Source organism: Corvus moneduloides, chromosome 9 (assembly GCF_009650955.1).
Source record: "Corvus moneduloides isolate bCorMon1 chromosome 9, bCorMon1.pri, whole genome shotgun sequence".
NCBI classification, from domain to species: domain Eukaryota; kingdom Metazoa; phylum Chordata; class Aves; order Passeriformes; family Corvidae; genus Corvus; species Corvus moneduloides.
The window spans coordinates 21,201,941-21,223,542 of record NC_045484.1 but is presented as its reverse complement, the minus strand read 5'-3'; the positions used below and the strand labels follow the sequence as shown (position 1 = coordinate 21,223,542).

Genomic DNA, 21,602 nt, shown 5'->3' with positions numbered 1-21,602 from the left:
TCTCCCCATAGGAGAGAGCAAATGTTGCATAGCACAAAATTGCATAAAAAATGAACATTGCCTCGAACTGCAATATTTTGGGATCTAGTGAACATAAGCAATAGCTCACTCCAGGGATAATACTGCTGATTGTGAGAGGCCTATTCAGAAGGGAGTGCTATTCAGAAGGTGGCACTATAAGGCTTAGGGTCCAAGGGAGTGTGAGTTACATGGCATTTGTTATGCATTTGCTCCAAGACTAGAAAAGTTTAAATTTCTTTGAGAAATAACTTGGTATCAGAAGTAACCCTGATGGCCAGTTTGGAAATGGACATGGTTGCCAAAGTTCAGACTCCAAAATTTGAAAATGCACCCACAGACAGATCTTTTCCACTTTGTGCTGTTTATTGCTGCTTCATGGGGGTTGTTTCATTACCCTCCTAATTACCCCTCATCTGTACTTTCACATAGCCCTTTAACAATATCCCCTATTTATGACAAAGATGTTTTTAAAAAATCCATCTTGGTTTGAATTATTATTTTTCATGTATCATGCTTTTGGGGAACAGAATTGATATTTTTGTGCTCAGCAAAAAGGACAAAAGTGAAGAGTACAGTTATATAGCAGAAGCATTATCTCCCTTCAGCACAGCACTTTTTCAGCAGAAACTTGTGCAGTCTCTTACCATCCTTGGTTCAGATCTCTCTGTAGTGGTTTACAATTCACAGTGCAGGTTTCTTATTTCTGCCACTGGCATAAATGACTTACCCAGAACTTCAGGTTTGTATTAGTGTTAAAGGAGAATGAAGTCCTCTATTCCTTTTCCTTTGTCTGTATTATCAGACTCATGCAAACTTGGGGGTGGGTTTTGGACTTTTTTTTTTTTTTTTTTTTTTAACTTATCAGTGTTAGAGATTCTGGTCATATGAATAATGCTGCTGAAGAAATAAGTAAATAAATAAAACAGTGGCGTAAAGGTTGCATCTTAGAGAAAACCTCAATGTCATTGTGCAGAATAGAGTGACCTTGTTGTGCTATTAGATTTAATGTTTACAAGTGTAAAGTCAAAGATAGCACGGAAAAGATAGCACACAGAAAAATTGAGAATCTGATTCTCACATCCCAATGCCAATAACTGAATAGTCACAACCCAATAATTGAAGCACATCAGCATTTACAGTCTGTCTTTCTGAAGGCTGCAGTTATTTTGCCTTATAACCTTTTCTTCCCGTTGTAGCTGAGCCCTCGCTATGTAGCCGTGTGCGTATGGTTCTGTTTCCAGTGAGCTCTGTGTGAGTGCAGTATTTGCTTCCCATACAGGAGCTGTTGTAAGCACAGTGATCTCTCTCAGAGGGAGTCATTCAGCACTTTAACTGATTTACAAATGTTGAGGCCAGCCTGGAGTTCTCTGGACAAGTTCATCTGTAGTGATGGATGTGGAAATCTGCTGCAGCAGGATCTCTACATGTGCATTTCCACTAGTGATGGGTTTTGTTTGATGGTACACTGAAAGTCAAGAATCACAAGACCTCTGTGATGCAGGGGGGCATCAGGGATTCCGCACAGCACACCCATGTTCTATCAAGGGTTATTGCCTGTGGAACCCCGTATCTGTTTTTACAAGTGATACAGTTACTTGGTTAGCCTGTAAACTTGCAAAAGCTTGGCACCAAGCAGCACATGAAATGCAAATTTAGCCTGTGGGTTTTCCCTAGGCCGGTAGGCTCATTCACCTAGCAATGGCCTTAAAACATCCATAAGTGCTTTTCTATTGTCTACATTATCAAAGGTAGTAGCCACAAAATAGCATTTCTTTACCACAGGACATGCGGGCTGCCTCTGCAGGAAACAAACGTGTGTTTGCCTTCACAGGAGAATTCTGCCAAGGAGCTTCAGAGCACAGCAGGCTTACGCTCTGTAGTCAGAAACTTTCTGCAGAAGGTTCCTCCAGGGCTTCATTGCCCTTGAGTAATTTGTGACATCTGATTCATTTTCCACTGGCAGCTATATATGAAGATGATGCTAACAATATGGCAAAGACTTTGGAAAAGTGTCAGTGAAGAGCTGATCAGAAACATGTGATCAGAAACATGTGAAAATGCACACCCTCAGACCGACTTTAAAAACATTTATTTTTCTCATATAGAAATTCTTATTCTTTAAATACGCATTCAACACCACAGTCAGTGCAGATATATCGCTATTCCAGACTGTGATATGTGCATCAGGCAGCTTTTTTAAAAGTAACTCATACAAAATATTATTTATTTAAGCAACCTTGAAAGCAGGGTCTAATTGCTTATCATTTGACAGAACTTACAATAGAAAAGAATTTGACATCCTTACTCACGAGTGGTACTTTATTCCACAATTACTTCTATTCTTTGTACTGAAAACAAAAAAGTATGGCAAGTCTAGACCCATCATAAACCAAGAAGAAATACAGCTTTTACACAAAGACAGCTTCATATCTACTGTTGTCAAGAAACAGGGGTTTGCTACCAATGCTTCAGGTAACATTTGAATAGATTTACAGGAAAGAAAGGTTGATTTCAATTTTTGTATTGCATTTAAGCAGGATTTCAGCATAAATCATAAAAGGTGATGGGCTAGTGAATATTTGTATTTCAGTTTCATTTTGCTGTAGCTTGAACTTGAAAATCAGAAGCACATAAAACAGCTGTTAATAATTAGAAAAATATTCTTGACTTTCTAAAATGTTGGAAGCTGTTACCTTTGCTGCTGCTGCTGCTTTATGGATAACCTGATCTGTTCTCATTTTACTGATTTCTCTGTCTGGGGATTAAGGTTTGTCAAATTGTAGGTTGCTTTACTAGAACTTGAGTTCCATCAATACACACACACCTGCCCTGGTACCTTTTTGCTAAAGGATACCTGGATAGCTACTTTTCCATGTAGTGCAGACCACAGTGCTGAGCTAGAGACTGTAGCACAGAGCATCATCTTCTTTCTTCAGTGTCACCCAAGAAGGCTAAGTTGTGAAGTGCTGTGTGCACATCAACCTACTAAAATTCACAGAATCACAGAAAATAGGATAAGAAAGGACTTCCAGAGTTAGCAAGTTTGTAATTGTGCCCCTGGCAAGATTGTTTATAACTGTTTACATGTAGAAAGCTGCTTAAAGTCTAACCCAAATCTAGCTACCATCCTGCTAGTGTAGAACAGACATGAAGAATCCTTTGCAGCATATTTTACATATTTGGAAACATTTATCACATCTCCTCCATTTTCTCTTCCCTTCTCTTGTCTGCACTAACCTAGTTCTTCCATTGCTGGTTAATTTTTCTAGGGCACGGATTATTCTTTTTGCTTTTTCTAGCCTTTCAGCAGCAGATCCAAATCTGTGCTGAAGTTGAATGCCCAGACTGAATTTACTATCAGTGCTGCTGAATAGAGTGAAAAGATAATTTCAAACCCCTTTATGTATGTCTCAGGATTATGTTTGCTTTTTTAGTTACTAAAACCTGTATTGATGATTTTGCTGCCACTGAGCACAGGTTTGTGACTTGTAGCTCTGGAGGTGACTGCCATTGTCACTGAAGGCTGCCCCACTTTAGAAAGTTAAAGCATCAATTAAATTAGCTAAACATTTATATTGCTGACATCTGGCCAGCAGAATGGATGTATCTTTGTTGGAATAAAAATCCATAGAAATCAAAGGTCATGCTCAGAATTAGATTATAGCATCATAATCTCATTACTTGAATTGGGAGGGGGATGTTGGGATTAAAAAGAGAGAGAAATGGAATGCAGTATACACCAAAACTGGTTATTTGTTACAGAGCGAAAGCAAATGGAAGAAATTAGAGGAGACATGCTCGATTTGAACTTCAAAACAGTGAAAATATCATTTCATTTCTATTTTTATTTCAAAACACATCCGAAAAAAGGAATCATGTAGATGGAGACAAAAAGAGACTTCTAAGTGCTTTTCTTTTCAGAATTTTTCCTAGTGAGAGATGGATGGCAGGGGATTTTATGCCCCAAACAGCACTTATAAGTGCTTTTGCTTTTTTAATACCATCCTTTGACTGAGTAAGGAAGAAGAAGAAGAAGAAGAAGACAAGGTGCCCTGACACATCACTTCTAGGTGATTTCTCTCCCAAAAGTATTCAAAAGACCGATAGAAGATTTTTTTCCTGTTGGATATTTATTTTGTTCAGTGACTTGGGAGAAATGAAGTGGGAGGATGAAGGGAGAGAGCTCTTGCTTGTGGAGCAGTATTAAATACCTGACTGTAGCTTTAGTTGTGAGGGTGATTGGAGGGATAACCATCTCTATTTGGCATGGCATGCTACAGAATTTTATTGTTATGTCTTATATATTTCTCACTGTGGGTCTCCTGTTCCAAAGTATGTAGCGAAGCCTAGTCAGGGAGCAAATCCCAAGTCAAATTTTCTCATGCATAAAGAAAGACAGTTTGGAAGGCAGGAGTCATTAGAGGGAAAGGATTTTTCATTTTAGTTATGAAACTTAATTTCTTTTCACTGTCTTCCCTCCTTTGCATCTTTAAAATATTGATAGAGGTTATAATTTCTGACAGTGATGTCGATTGTGGCATGTAAGTAGGATCTGACATCTGAAACTGATAGTATAATATCGTGATGGGGCCTATCGCATAGAGACAAGATTGGAAGGTGCAGCTGAGAGAGTGTATTATGGGTATAAATGAGAATCTTGAGTCTTAACAGGCCTGAAAGTAGAGAAAGTTCATATCTGCATGCAAGTTTCACAGCTCTCATGCAAGTTCTGAATTTTAACTATGTTATTTCTAGTGCAAGGACTGAGCAGCACTGTGTGATCATAGGGACATGGATAAGAAGGAAACCCTTCCTCAGCAATATAGTAGAGTACCAAGCAAGCACATGGATTTTAATCCTGCCAGAAGATGGTTCTGTCTCCTGTTGCTTCATGGCAGATCCTGCCTTTCCTATTTTGGAGTGTTTTCCATCTCTGGCATTAGTGATGACTCCCATCAGACACCTGTGGTCTCACTGCTGATTACTGATTGATCATACATGCAAGGCAGAGAAACAGCCTTACAAACCTTTGATCAGTGTCCTTAAGTAGAGTATGTTTTATGCATTAAATTTGACTCAAGGATTTTAGAACCATGGACTGCTTTCTCTTTAACTAAAGTTTCAGAGTATTTGAAAACTGAGGAAATTTTTTTGTGCATGTCTATACTTTGTCAGTTTGGGGTTTTTTCATACACCTTGTTTCAAAAACAGTTGTTCTGACTTTTTCTTGAAGTTTTTCCAGCTGCTGATAGTGTTCAAAATAGCTCTGTGCTGTGTGGGATCAAAACAGTTTTGGCATTAAAATAAAGCACAGCATTTACTGTTTTGTTTCAACAATAAAATGGGAAACAAATGAATAATTCTGGAAAAAATAATTATATTATTGGATAGGCAGTACTCTGGCATTAATTTGTGAGGTGTATTGGTTATCTCCACAGTTAATTACATTTTGGTTCGAAATGCGTGGATGCGGAAGTAAACAGCAATGTGTTTAATAGTCACTGTGTCTGGGTCACCCCAAATAGCCTTTAATCCCCCTACATCAAATGGTTTGTGGGTAGAAGGGTGTCTTGGGAATATCAAGGCAAGATAACAGCCATGCTTTTCCCATTTAACTTGTTAATCAACAGGTAAGAAGAAGAAATGTCTTGTGTCTGGTCAGCTATTCATGAGCAGCAGCCAGGTGCTTTGCCCTTTTTAAATGTACTCTGAAGAGGAATGAAGCTATGCTCCTTGTTTTGCCCATTAGATAGCATTATCTCTATGGAATGCCAGTTCATATCTCCTTATGCCATATGTGGTTCTCACATATGGGATTTTAATAACCTTCATGCTGTGCTATGAATTCGTAAACAGGGCTTATAGAGGAAAAGCACCACAGGACTTTATTTTTTAATTATTGCTCTTTTGAAAAACAGGGTCTGCAGGATTTTTTCAAGGGTCTTGTGACAGAGTCAGCAATTGTTTTGCTGCTGCAGTGAAGTTATTCCAGGAGGAGGGGATAAATACAGTATTTACCTATGATACACTTTTTTAGAATTGATTTTCAGTATCCTGTATTCCATAGCCTCTATAATTCTGCTGTTTTGTGGTTGGAATTTTGAAGCTCTGATTGTATGGGAGTTTTCCCCATTTTTCTGGAATGTCATGTGCATTGGATTTCTTAGAACATACCGCTCCTCCTTGTCCCTCCCCTCTGTCTCAGCCTGTGAAGTCACAGTTTACTGCTCAGTGGACACTAGCGCATAGGAGCAGTCTTGATTTCTGTTCTGAAAAAGACCTATTCATTCTGGGTCAGTGGGGTTTTTTCTTTCTTTTTACCCCCTTCTCCCCGGAGTCCATTTGGGCCACCACTTCTGTGTCTCAGCCATGCTCCAGTACTGGTGAAGAAGACACTGCAGTTAGTAGAGCTGAAAGGAGTAACAAAAACTCCCAGCATTGGTCTCCAGGTATGGCGTGGTATTTATCACCCTGTATCACTGCTAACAGCCTTAAAAAGAAGACCTATGAGGAGGACTCAACTAAACTTCACTTTCTCTACAAATATCCTACAAAGCAATGAGCCTAAACTGTTGGATACAGCCATTTAGCAGTTCTGGTGCTGGTTCACACATGCCAGGAGGGAAATTGCACTGTGTTGCCTGCCCATGCCCTGTGCCACAACCAGCACTGGAATGAACCTGTGCTTACGATCTCAGGCCATTCTGGATTCCAGTCTTGTAGCTGTGCCTAATAATATTTAATCTGGAATAAGATTTATTAGGTGTAGGTTCTGTGCGGGATTCTCATAGGACATGCAGATGAAATCTTTAGCCCCTTTTCATTTTAGGAATGTTTCTCTCTCCTGCTGTATTTTGTATGATTGTGTGTGTAACAGGCAGTAAAAAGAACCAAGAACAGACAAGAAAAAAAGAAAATAATTTTTCACTATTTATTCAATTTTCAATATTTTGTTGTTGTTTTGGGTTCTTTTATCTTTGGGGGGTTCCCCACCATATGGAATAGTCCTTGCTATTAAAAATATGTGCTGTCTTTCATTAAAATTCATTGGACTTCTCCGTGGTTCTCAAAGTGATAGAACTATAGAATTACTGAAAAAAATACATTGGAGATAACCTCTGGAGACCATCTTGTCCAATATCACCTATAAACAGGACTAACATCAAGGTTAGGTCATGTCTGTGCCTCTTCAAGCTTTGAAAATCTCTAGGAACAGAGACTCTAGAATCCTTTGGGCACCTGTTCCAAAGTTTAATTACCCTCTGTCGCAAAAGTGCGTTCCTTGAAAAAAAGGATTCTTTTTTAATGGAGTATATATAGTCCATCAGGTTTTTTTCCTCAGCTCATCTGCCTTGGTCATTTTTAGCCATGAGAACACTGTGAATATCTGACATCATGTATGATGGGGTAGCTGAGCACAGACACACACAAACTTCTTCATGCTGCATCTATAATTCTTCAGTCGTATGACTCACAGAGAGGGGATGCCAAAACTTGCACATTTGCTTTGTAAATATTTTCTTAGAATTAAATTAATACGTAATCTAAACCCTCCATCTCTCTCTCTTGCTCCTTTTGGTGTTGTTAGTACATATGTACATGTATGCACTTTTTTTAAAGTCACTAAGCAGATGAGAACATAGAATTAACGTGAGTGTGGAAAAGTTTTCCATTGTATACCGTCCATAGAAATGAAGAAATGTTATTTGTATGCTTTTCCTCAGGGTAAGCAAAACCTGGACACCTGGACATTTCCTTTGGATGATTATTTTATGATTATTTTATAATTATTTTACTTTAGTGGATTTTTTTTTCCTCTCAGCTGCATCCTGTAATCTCTCATGGCAGCTTTGTGGCAGTGAGGTGGAACTTACCCTCCCAGTTCCCAGCATGCAGTTGTGAGCTGTTGATAGCTTGAGGTGCAACAGAGCCTGTGGCATGGAGCAGCATTGCTCCAGCAGGAGGAGGAAAGGAGAGGCACAACTTGTTTGCTTAGAAGGCAGTTATCAGTATTCCCTTATCTCTTCCCTTTCTAGACCCTCAGCTGAGATGTATTTTGCCATATTCATAGTGCCAGCAAGCCACAGCAGGCATATGCTCTCAGAGGGCACTGATTTACTTTCTCATATTGCTGTCCCCAAGAACCTGTTTTGTCAGAACCGTGGTAGTCATTGCTGTATCAGTGTGAGTTACAGAGCCACTGATGAGCTTAGGTGTTGACCTTTAAGATTGCTTTTCAAGTTTCAAGGATCCTGCTGTCATTACAGCCCTTGGAAACATTAGGAATCACAAGCTACATGAAAGTCATCAGCCTAAAAGAACAAAACAAAAAGCCCTACATAAATTCTGTGCACTCACAAGCAGAGTGGAAATACAGAATCTGATGCCACTGTGGAAGCTAACGTGGCCTCCAAGGCTTCCATCCCAGAGGTAGACTTGGGGCAGGAAATAGTTTCAGTAGTAACCAGGGAAGTCCATCCAGCCCAGAACATCAGTATGTGTGCTCACACACCAAGAAGGAACACTGTATTCTGGCTTTGTGAGTAGATAACTTATATCAAGAAAATATTCTGCATCCTTTTTGTGGGTTGAAGCAGAATCACAGCTGAAAGGCCTCTACCACTGCCCAGGCAAAGGAGCAGCACCATGATCTTGTAATCTTGGCCATCCATGAATTGCAAATCCAAATTTCTCTTCCCAAAATTCCTGTGTTAGGTGAAGTCTCCATGAAGTCTTCAGTCATGTCAGTGGAAGTTTTGCTTTTAACTGTAATGGAGGCAACGGATGCATCGTAGATTTACCCAGAAAGTCAGCATATAGGTACATTGCAGTGTACTTTTTGAAGATGTATGAAGGACTAAAAATTAATTTCTCTCTTAAAAATTTAAATTATTGGTAGAAGAGCTATATGATTATAAATACCTATTTTGGAAGTAGTATTGTTTATATCTTGCAACTATGTCACTGTCAGGCCAGACTGTATAATGGAGAAAAGATTGATAGGGTTTATTATTTTCATCTTTTAATAAGATTTTGTTTTGCAATGGCTTCTAGCATGTTTCACGTCATAACTTACCACCTCATTTGTTTGTGTGTGTGTTACTCAGCACCTCAGGCCTTGGCCTTGTTCTGAGCTCTGTGCTGAGGATGCACAGACCTGCTCAAGGCCCTCTTGACTTCAGTAAGGTTTGGCAGAGGCCACTGAACTCAGGGGCTTTTTTCTTCAGTAAAGGCTTTTAAGTGAGGGGTAAGTGGGGCTGGTTTGGGATGTGGCAGGAGCAGAAGCTGGGCTGTCAAGCTCCAAGAGTAAGGAGAACTGACACAGAAGGATCTTTGAATTATTTACAAGTCATTAAACCCTGGTAGTTTCCACTTGAGTTTCTGCTTACCGAGTTATTGCAGGTATTAGTCCATGATACAGACTGTTGTCTACACAAAATCTGCACTGATTAAAAGGTGGTTAGTGGACATACGCACCAAGGCGATGATGTAAAAGCAGTCAGAAAAGAGTATATGTACAGTGATTTTTTTCTTTTGAAACAGACCTCGAACTTCAAAGTTCTAAAATATACAGCTATGCTTCAATAGCTTTCATTAATGACTTAAAAAAATGTAAAAAATACCTACCTAATTATTTAAGCAGAACTTTCCAGTCCAGGTTAAATTTTTATCCTAGTGCCCATTGCCACAGTGTTTGAAATTTCGGGTGTCTGACAAAATGATTATTTAACCTCGTATCTTTCTGCAGCTGAATGATTTTATGACAGTAAAATAAAAGATACTTAAAACAGTGAAATTTTTGGACTAGCACTTTCTAAGTGAAATTTTAAGAAATTACATTTTTAGAGAAAATTTTAAACATTTTTTACAGATGACAGTCATAGAGTGGTACTGCAAGTATTCCCAGTGTACCAATGAGGGGAAATTGAATGAATGTGGCCAGAAGCAACTATGTATTCTCTTCTAGATAAGGTGTCCTGCAATTAAAAACACTGGACTTAGAAAGCTGCTTATGGCTTATTTTGTCCAATGAAAAATGCCACTCGTTTTAATGCTATTGTAATAAACCCTATTCTTATTCCTGGCATGGATTTTTTTTTTTTTTTAATTTCAGGAAAATGGATAATTAGCATTTTAGCTTATCACTTTCCTTCCATGCATACAAATAATTTGACAGATAGACCACCAAGAGAGACAAAATTAAATAATAGGTCTAGACAGTATGGAACCAAAATAAATTAGAGGTTAGGCTTCCAGCCTGTTGGGTGGTTTTTCATGGAAAAGAAGAGGGGGGGGGTTAATACAAGGTATTTTTCTGACAGTTTTTGCTGCTTACCTTGATATTGTTTCCCCATATCAAATCCCAAATAAATTGACCTGAAATAAGACGTGAGCTTCATATTAGAAGTCCCCTAGTTTATTTGTGAGTCTAATTTTTTCAAATGTATTTAGATTAGAGGCCTAACAGGCATTACTGCATCTGTGATTCAGCCAACTAAGTTCCTAGATAATGGTCCATGATTAATGGTGAGTGCTGATAATAGGAGGTTATTAGAGAAAGCAAACTTGGAACAAATCTGCTGTATACATTATATACTTTACCGCCATCTGTGGGTATTTATAATAAATACAAATTAAAGTCAGCGGTTAGAGAAACCCATCTTTTCCATGTGTGACAGAGAATTCCTTAGACGTAGTCTTCCAGTGGGCATCTTCATAGTAGGAATTATCATTAATTTTTTTGCAGGGATACTTACTATTACTTGCAAAGAAAAAATGGTATTTGTGGAGAGAGTTCTTTTGGCCTTGGTTGCTTTCAAGGGTGTCATTCTAAAGTCCACTCTGTAAGGAAGGATTATGTGTTACATGTTACCTCTGCTCTGCTGCCACACACATTATTGGGTGTGAAAAATTGGTTTTGTCCTTTCGTACTGAGATTCATTTGCCATTCAGACCATGTGCTAACAGGATGTTCCTCCGTTTAGTGTCTCCTTGAGTTGTGACATTTTACCTTCTTGTGGTTTGTGTTGTTTGCTAAGCAAATATGTCTGCATAGAGAAGAAACAGTTGTTATCTTTCTTATTCCTAAATGTAAAAAGCAGAAAAGAAATGTGATACAGACAGAGAATTGCTGAAGGTAAATTAGAGCTAAATATTATGATACTAATAACCTGCTGAATCAAGTGACATGTTTTGCTGGTAGCAAGTACAGTTCTGCAGCAGAGTGACAGAAGGGGTGCCATTGTTAGGATCAGCTGGTTGTGTTGTGCTCTTAGTTGTTTATGCTGTTTGATGGACAGTGTCTGCTTTACATTGTGTTTTTCCAGTAACTTTTGTGCACAAAATTCAAGAGTCATCACGTAGTACTGAGGGCAGGTGAGCGATGTGGTGGATGTTAAGATAAATGACTTACTGGATTCAGCATTCAGCAAGCAGTATTTGGTTGGAAGACTTCCCAACTTTTGAACTATTACAAAGTCACGGTATTTTAAAGCCTGTGTATCTGCAAGTGGGTGATAGATGAAGTGTCACAAACATTCTGGTTATTTATGGTCATCAGCTAAACCTCTGGGATGAAGTTAGGAATGCTCTAGAACTAACGCAGTTTGTTTGGTTTTCCATTTTGTACGGCTGTGAAGTTAATTTTTTCATGGGCTGTTTTTCAGAGTGAATGCTATTCATGCTTGCTGTGTAGGGTGTGCACGATGGGGTTTGCCTCCCTTCCATAACAATTCAATCCTCAACAGTGTTTGACAGGAGCATTTCCACGTATGTTCTTGGGTGTACTTGTATTTTTATGCTGATTTTATTTTTATATATATGCCAAAGGGTATTCTGCTTTTCCTCCAATTCAGAGGTATTAATTATGTGGATCTGAAGGTGTAGACATCTGCATGCCTAGGGATGTCGGGGTTTCTGGTTACCTACAAACTATAGTACTATATGCTGGAGCGAACATACCCATTTTCATGTTTTCTACTTGGGCAGTTGCAGTGTAAAGGACAAAAGCTTTTCTCCCTGTCTAATCCTGAGTTGCGTGATTGACATGTCTGATGAAGTTTTCTTCACAACAGTTAGTTTATAACTTAACAAATATCTTTAGGAGATTTGGTTCTTCTTTGCTAGATTGCATTCCCAAGCATCATGGTTTATCTCCTTGGCTATATATCAGTATTTTGCTTTTTCTCAAATCCTCCTTCCCCTTACACATTTCCCTTTTAAACACTAAACTGCAATCTACCCTTTCATAGGTTGTCTGAAATTCTTTCTGTTCTCTCCTCTCTTCTGTGTCTTCTTTCCATTTATTTCCTCCCCCTTTTGTGGCATATCCATTTGTGTTAATAAGAGCATGTCCCTTCTGCCCTCCTGCCCTAGGGACAGGACAGTTTGCCAGGCACCTGAGACACAAACAAAAATGGGTCTTCTGCGGAGTGACCGAGAGTGCACATGCATGACAGGTCTTCAGATCCTTCAGAAAACACCTTAGGGCAAAACTTTCTTCACCTGCCACTCTCTCAGTGCTCAAAATCCTTCAGGGCTGTTGCCCAATAGTCCTCCAGAGCTCTGCCTCTCCCAGGTCTTTCTGTTGTACTTGAAGCACTCAATCTGGTAGCTTCCTTCCTTCGTTAACCCTCCATGCAGAGACAGAACAATTTCTCCCCTTCTTATTTACTACCTGCCACCTTTCTATTTTTAAGTCTTTTTTACCAATAGAGCTATCAAGAGTCTTCCAATAGTTTATTATTCCAGAAGAAAATACTAATGTAGGCTTATTCAAAAGGTGTCAGTTTCCATAAAGTTTCAGCCGGAAGTTAGGAAAAATGAAAAAAATGAAAGGGATTGTTTTGTTAATGTGAACTATCATTCTTTCACCTTTTGATAATAAAGCAAAATGTTCAACTGGAGGAGCATTTCAACTCCATTTTAGAAAATTATTTAAATACAATTTTTGAAAAATAGAAAGTTAATGTATTTTGATCAAGCTGGACCTGGCTTTTATTCAATTTTACTAAATTTTGTTTTATGAGATTATCATGAAGGGTATTATCTTTGACTTTTCAATTTCTGCCTTACAGTAAATAGTAGAAAATACCTAAAATACATAAAAAGACCCGGGTTTATTCTTTATAGGTCATATACTTGATTCTTTTTATTCAGAGTTTTCTCACATATATTTGAGGCATTTGGTTTTCAGCTCTTGGTATCATGAGATATACTTGATCCTTGCTTTGTTACAAAGCTGCCTATATTATTCCCAATAGCAGCCGCAAAATTAACAACATTCTGGTGAGCATTTGCTCTGCTGTATCTTGAAAGAGGTAGGAGCTGGCATGGAGTTGTCTGGAGCTGTTTCAAAAGTGAGAAAGATGACACTGCATCACTTTGCACTATGGTTCGTGTTTGGAAGGTTTGAGTTTCTGGTTTGGTTCTTTTTTTCCTTTCCATGAGAAAGAAAATGAAAATGTTCCAAAAATACACTTGCTGGTTGAAAGTGTACATGGGGTGGGTGACTTTGGCACACAAGTTTCAACCTCTGCCCAAAGTCTGAGCTTCCTTTGTTTTTCTGTCTCGTTACCACTGATGTGAGGAATCCACAAGATACTTGTTTGTGCAAAGGGCTGGTACAGCCCCTTTAAGGAGCTATAACAAGAGCTGCAAATCAAACAGTTCTGTAACAACTGGGTCAGTGTATATAGAAAGGCTTCCAACCATGGTTATTTATTCAGTCTCTTGCTGTAAGATTAGTCCCATTATGTGCCTCCTATGCATTCCCTTCCAATTCATTCAATTTAAATAAAAACTTTCTGCTAGGACTCATGTACATATCAGTGACATTCATCTAAATAAAATATCCCAGGCACTTGAGTCTCAGGAGCAGTCTTATGAAAAAGCAGATCATATTCTATTTATTTGGAAATGGGATGCATGTTGACACCGGGCTTATTTCACAATAATGTCAAAATGTTAAAATCTTTATGAAATCTTAACATTAAATTTTATGAAGACAGAAATAATTTGCTGGGATGTGATGCTGAGGGCTAGGACCAAAATGAACTGCTGAAGGTAAAAAACCCACAATACTGCCGTAGGGGAGAAGAGGGAACAAACACAAACTCAGGGTCATCAGACCTGTCTTTTTTATCATTTTTATTTTTATTTCTTGATGTTAGTAATGTAAGTTATATACAGTGCTGTGCTAAATTGGTAGTTCTTGCTGGGTGAACACGCAAGTACTATCTTTCTTTTCTTTTAATGTGCTAAATTTTTTCCTAGAGAAGCCTGGCAAGTCTTTTCTCCCAGTCAGAGGTCTGAATAAATTGAGTAAGTGTAGATAAAACCAGCTTGTTTAATCACTGAAACACAGGAAAAATTAAAATACATTTTTTGCTTGTAAAGTAGAGAAAAGCAATAAAAACAATGCCAGACGGTTAATGCCGCTCTTGTACCTTTCATTTCAAAGACCTCAAAAGAACATCAAGAAGAATAAAGGCAAAATCTATTCCCTATTGGCATCATTATAAATGTTGTATCCTCTAAAACTCTAAAGACATCCAAGTAGAGTAGAAGAATAAATGGCATTGAAATAAAGAAAGTCTCTCTGGAGCTTTGTTCAATCGGCTTTGTTAGAATTCACTCAAATAGGATGATTATAAGAAAAGATCTCATTTGTTTCAACATTAAAGGAGCAAATTAATATGTGGCAAGCTGCTAATAATTGCCTCATTATGTAGTGAATGGGCATTGCGTCCAATTTACAAAATTACAATCATATTGTTAAAGTAACAATTGAGAAAGTTTAGTCTGAGTTTCCTAACTATCTGCATGATTAGTTGTGGGATTCAGAGTGGAACAGAGATGGTGGTTGGAGAGAGCTCTCCAGCGCACCACTGGTCTATAGTGCTAAGAAGCCACAAGAGAAATTCAGCTTTTCATTAGTGGAAATTCCATCTGCAGAGGTCCTGAGCTGGATTTGGTCCAGCTGAGGAGTGAGTCTGGCAGTCTCTGCTGAGACCAGAGCTTGGCATGTGTCTGGTCTGTCCAGACATTGTTTTATGGTTGAGAGACCTGGCCTGAGATCATCCCCACATGGACCTCAGCAGATCTACCTCAGCCAGGGCTGTGGCTGGGAAACTTTGTGATGCAGGATCTGTGCCACTGGGAAACCCACCCATACAAATGGTTCTGTAGCTGGAATTTCAATCTCTTGGTGGAGACATTGGAAATGGTGGGGAAATGTCAAATTTGGAAAGTAAGCTATTTTCCAAATAATGAAATCCTGTGTGGAAGAGAATCATGTTTTGTGACCTACTTTAGTTAGATTTGCTTGTGACCTTTTCTAATTCTGGCTGATTTTGTTATTTAATGATTTGACCTTTGATTCTGTGAAGCCATTTCAGTGGTAAATGCAAAGATTTAATAACTAGAACTGTTTGATAAGTGACCTTTATTACACAGCTATTTCTCTTTGCTAAAGAAATGGCACTGTTTTGCAAGTTCTAATTCACAGTTTTAATTATCTTTTCTATTGTCCGTAAGCTTGCACAGGAAATAGAAAGGTCAGACGTTTCATTTTCTTTACTGATTAAAATATAAGTGTTCCTCAACAGTTACAATGTATCATTCAGGAAAAAGATGGGACAATTTGTCAGAACCATGCCCAGCTGCTTTTCTGAGGACTTCTACATCCTTCTGGTCAGCAACAAAATGAACAATTTTCTAGCAGCAATAATAGCTCAGCCCCCATGGTGTTTAGCGGTGAAACAAATGTCTAAGTACATGAAAAGAGAAGAAAAGGTGAATGGTTCTTAATGTTTTTGTCTTTAACTCATATATCTATGATGCAAGTGAATGAAGATCTTGTGAGAGGTGAACCTTGACCGGATGTTCTGGGTCCAGAGAGGATCAGCAGTAACAGCACAGGTTTCTGTGTGGTCCTGCCAATCTGTATCAATCCCACTGCTGCTGAACCATCTCTGCAGATGAGAGGGCAGCCTGGACTGCTGGCAGACCCATTTGTATTGTATGTGGATTTCATGTGTGTTACTGAAACCACCCCTCTTGTCTCTGACACCTATAAACCAGCACTACAAGCTGGTGGCCTGTCTCCATACGGGGTTCAGTGAATGAATATTGATTTGTGTTTTCTCATATGTTGAGGGAGATATGATGCAAAAAGATTATGAAGTCAGTGGATGATTCTGTAGTCAGTGGAATATCTGTCTTGGGTGTCAGTCAGTCTCCTAACTTTGTCTGGGATGTCTATTGGAAAATATGCATATTGGGACATGTAAAATTTCTCTACATTGTAAAAAATATTTATTGTGAGATAGAGCTGGGAGGGGGTTAGCCTCTGACTCTGTTCAAGAAGAGCAGATTATATGTTGACCTAGTGCAGGCATTCAGTATTATGAAAGCACTTTATAAATTGGAACAAGATAAATGAGTCACAACAAAAGAGCTAGAAAACCAGGGGACACAGTTGCAGGAGTGAGTGTATGCAGTTTATTCAAGCAGAACAGTTGCACTCACTGAACAGAAAATGTGTGATGCATTTCTAACTAAGGTCAGAAAATCAAACAATTCCAAATTTAAGAGAGCAGCTCCATTTTAATGGAGAAGGAAAAATTTAGTGAAAAAAAGCAGCATTGAGGATGAGACAAATTTAAATGGGACCAGATTCTTGACCAAATTGGCTTTTCCTATCTAGCAGTTTCATATTCAGCGCTTGTTAGTTTGAAAGTTCACCCTGAAAGCTATAAATTAATCTACTGGGACTGTAACAATTCACTTTGTGCTAGGATATGAGTTATGCCCGTGGATTTGTTTAGGTCACCCAGCCATGTCCTCATAATGTATCTTAGAGAGAATTTCTGTGAGTGAGTGGTAAAGAGAAAGACTGTTCTGTTCAGCTGCATCTCCTGGGATTTCATCCCTGCTGTCAGAGAGCCATGCAGGACAGCTCTCTAAAACTACAAGAGCTATAAAAATTGCATGGCATTGTGTAAAGGCAGTGTTGACAGTGCTTTTGTATTCAATCAGGAATCTTTAGCTACTGATGAAATGAGGAAAAAATGTTTTCCTGAACCAGCCATTATAGCTAAATCAAATCAATCACGATAGAGAAATCAAAGCTTTGAAATTGTGAGATTTATTGCAGAAGTCTTGCAGGATGCGCCTTAATTCAGTACAGTATTTGTCACCCAACGATGAGATATTTTAGCTCTTACAGTTTGGCTCTCTTCAGATGTTTGTCTCTTGTCCTTGCATTATTCCCCCTTACCAAAAATTTGATGTTTTGTCAGCAACCACATCCTAGGGTTATAGTGGTCAAATGTAGGCAGGCTATTCATCCACATCAGCTAAATGAGGTGTGATTTTGAAGAGAAATAGCCACAAGTCTGATCAGAAAAGCACCTAGCATCCTGTCAGAGTAAATGTCCAAAGAACATGAAGGGAATTATTCCTAAAAAATATTAAACTCAGGTCACTGGCTCCAAGTTGCAAGCATGACAGAGGATCAAGTCTGTGATCATAAAAAAATTGTAGGTTATCTCTGACCTGGATGTTCTTCTGTGGGGTTTTTTTTGATGGATCTAGTTTTGATTTGATTTCAGTTTCTAACTGAACTCTTTATACAATCCAAATTAATTAGAGGACATTTCCTTTTAGTCTGTAGGTACGAAAGAATCAAAAGACATTTACTCTTTATACTCTGACAAATGGAACATCAGATAGGTCCTTATATCTCTGTTAGATAATTTTTTCTATTTTCAATTCATACTGGAGTAATAGCACCCTAGAATGTGGTCAGGAAATACTGTCTTTGACTTCAGTTTTCTCAGGATTAAGTTCCTAGTTCAGTTGTCACCAGTCCATCTGCCTCTCATTTCCATGGGTCATAATCGCTCTCTGGAGAGAACAACATATTCCTCTGTCTACATCTCCTTTCCAACTGCAGGATTTTCATACTATTACATTACTTCTTAGAGTTACATCTCCCATTCGACTTCTGTCACGAATTTGGGAACTATTAATTCAGACACAAACACAGTTAGTGTACAGTTAAATTCCCAGCATTACTTTTTCAGTAGGTTTTTTCCTATTGCTGACAACACCTTGTTAAAAGAGAAGCCATTGATCTAAATACTGTTTTCTGCTGCTTCTTTATTTCCTTGTTTTTTAGTGAAAGGAGTAACATTTAGAGGAAAAAAGGGAATGATTATTGGTATAGTTGACTTTGCAAGGCGGGAACAAAGGCAAAGATTGGAACAGCGTATTTGATTGGAAAGGTTTGCATTCAGAGCTTTGCAGTGGTAGAGTTTTCAAGCAGCTCTGCCACATGGGGATTGTGGTTTTGATTTTTAAAGAGAAGCATTGCTATCAATTTGTTGTACTGTACTGGTCTTTCTTTTAACTGAATTTTCAGTCTTCATGCTTTACAGAGAAAAACTGCAGTATATGTTATTGTTTCCTGTCTTCCAGCCTCTACAACTTGACTGTGACCTCTGTGCCATTGTTTCAAACTCTGGACAGATGGCTGGCCAGAAGGTGGGCACTGAGATAGATAAGTCCTCTTGCATATGGAGGATGAACAATGCTCCCACAAAGGGCTATGAGGAAGATGTTGGGAAGAGGACAACCATAAGAGTGGTTTCTCACACAAGTGTGCCTCTCCTACTCAAAAATCCTGAGTACTTTTTCAAAGAAACCAACAACACCGTTTACGTGATCTGGGGTCCTTTTCGAAACATGAGGAGGGATGGAAATGGCATTGTGTACAACATGCTGAAGAAAACTGTTGACAGCTACCCAACTGCCAAAATCTACGTGACAACGGAGAAGCGCATGAGTTACTGTGATGCAGTGTTTAAGAAGGAGACAGGAAAAGACCGGTAAGTCTTAAACCTGAAGAACAATTATAATTTTTGACAAAAGATACATGAGAAAAGTCCATGCGGGATGCCAGCTACTAAATGAGTCCCCAGATCTGTTTTTAATGGATTGTTATATGGGTTTGACTTTTATAAGCACTTGATGAGGCAGCAGCTAGGCCCCATTTACCCCACCTACGCTACCTTCTGTTCGTTCCATTTCTGTTGGCTTGAATCCCAAAAATATTGGATGTCTTCTTGAAATGTTTTCAAATCTGTGTGTTGTTTTCAGCTCAATTTACTATTGATTAAATTGACATTTTATTTGAAGAGGATAATCCTACACAAACAACATTTCCAAATGCACAACCTCAGGGTAATTCTGGATATTTTATTTTCTTCTCTGTTGAGATACACTGTAGCTTTCCTTCAAACACAGACCTCAGGGTTTTTTGCATTATTTCTGTTTCTTGGTGAAAATGGGTTATCAAGAGATACTGGAATAGATTTAGGTTTTTACCAGTATTGCACTGAAATTCTATTTTCCATGCCTGAGAATGTGTGTTTATTCTGCTCAAGTGGAAGCTGTAAGAGGTGAAAGTGTGAGGGCCACTGTTTTGCCTAGCATGTTCAAAGCAGGAACTGGATTTGTGGAATTAAGACCACAAATTTCAGGAATTTGTAACCAAGCTGCAAAAATTCAGGTCATCTGTGTTTTGGCATGGAAGAGCACCTGTCACACATACTCACTTGAGCTAGCTAGGAAGGAGTTTCCAGATCACTGCTGTGCATTAATACTAATTTTTAAATTTGCACATCATGAATTTGAGGTTGGGAAGGACTGTTGCTATTCTGACCAAATTAAAGATACAGATACTCACAAACAGCTTAACGTAGTCTGAAATTTTGACTTAGCTTTTGAAGTAGAGAAGCTCATTATCTCAAACATACTTGTTTCACTATGTTATTAATCTGTTGAAATTTGGTGACAGTTGATTTTTCCTGGTTTTCAAACTATTGAAATGTAAGGAAGAGCCTGCCCCTCAGCTTCTTCACCAAGTACACATATTGCTGCTGTGGTTCTGGACTTGGAGGGAGCTCATGTATCTCATAAAGGTGTCAAGGTTATCATGGCTTCTTTAGTTTAACTGAACAAACTGATGAACAGAGGCTAATAAATACACAAGATCCATTCTTCAAAAATGACCTTTAATAATCCAAGTCATCCTGTTTACGTATTAATCAAGCTAAATATGATCACGGGTACATTATTGCATTGCTATACATAAATTTGTTTATATTTATGAGTCAGTCAGGTCACAGTGACTTTACTGTACTTCATCAAAATCCTTATTGTGAGATCAGACCGTGATAAAATCTCCTGGTTTTCCTATGAAAAAAACCCCTCATCATTCAATGTCAAAGTATCCTTCTCTCCAGCCTGATCCATTAATCTTCAACAAATTAACACATCTCAAGGTTTTATAGTTACGTAATTAACACAATACAAATGGTTCTTTTCATGTCAAAAGCAGATTGAACTTCTCTCAGTGCTTATAACAAAGTTCTTAAGCAGCCTAATGTCAAAGTGGCCCATGTTCTTTCTCCTTAAGTTTCACATTGCAAGCAGCGATAAATTTTTACAAGCCTGTCTCACGACCCATCACGTTGTTTGTGCAGGTGCGTCCCTTTGCCACAAGGGAAAAACCCACCACTTCTTATAGTGGCAACCAGATGACATCCTTGTATCTACTGCAACTTTCATTTTCCTTCCTTCTTTTCCGCATCAAATACTTAGTGATGTTTTTAACATCATTTAGTGCTTTTGTCAGCCAGAAACAAGGGAAATGATTGATGCGTCACCAGCCAACACCTTCTGTATCTCAAGAAAACATCCTGCAGTTCTCTACTAATCGGGGACTTCAGTTTGGAAACTGTTTCATTTTCTGTAACATCTTCAATTTGCAGGACCTGTCTTCTGTTTCTAGGGAGGATCATGAGACTGTTAGAGGTATGTGGCATTTGTGGAAGCAATAAATGGAGAGCACAAGAGATTTGTGGGTGATGAAAATACTTTCGCACATTGTGCCAGGCTGTTATGATGCTGAGACAGACTCGGGTTCCTCAGCAAAATATTCCTTCAGTTCCTCAGAGAAACATCAACCCTTGCTTGGAATATTAGATTGAACAGAGGTCTGGTTCGACATGTTTTCAGCAAAAATTCTGGAAGGAAACCAATTTCAACTCATATTTTAAAATGTACTGAGTGGATTGCAGCTACATCTATTTTAGTTTAATCCTAAAATACTGTCTTTCTGTACAGTGTATGCCATTAATGCATAGTAAGATTGCAACAGATTTCTAGTCTGTCGAGCCTTTAATGAGTTTTCTGTTTCTACTCTTTGATGTACAATCTTTTTAGGTAATTAGTGAGACTTTTCAGCAGTTTCATCCTTGTGGTGCTCAAATTTTTAAAGGATGTTGTGAGAAGCAGCCAACAGGTATGTGCTGCAGTCGCTTCTCTACTGCAGAAAAGCTCTGGTCCTGCAGTGCTGACGTGGGAGCTTTATCCCGGCCTTCACTGAGTTCAGGTTCAAAACCCACAGCTTTGGTATTGACAAATCATTTATTACTGATGCATGGAAGAAACAAGAATTGTCTCTAAGTAACTTCCAACAAACAGTATTTATTTTGTAATGCATTTTTTAA

General features: G+C 38.5%; 1 protein-coding gene across 3 annotated transcripts in view; it reads left to right on the top strand.

Annotated features, from left to right (window-relative positions):
* ST6GALNAC3 (ST6 N-acetylgalactosaminide alpha-2,6-sialyltransferase 3) overlaps nucleotides 1–21,602 on the top strand; it is a 214,874-nt gene that overhangs the window by 125,361 nt on the left and 67,911 nt on the right. For all 3 annotated transcript variants that reach the window (XM_032118359.1, XM_032118360.1, XM_032118361.1), the window contains exon 3: nucleotides 18,505–18,914. In XM_032118359.1, the coding sequence (XP_031974250.1) occupies nucleotides 18,505–18,914 (410 nt within the window). The remainder of the gene's footprint in view (nucleotides 1–18,504; nucleotides 18,915–21,602) is intronic.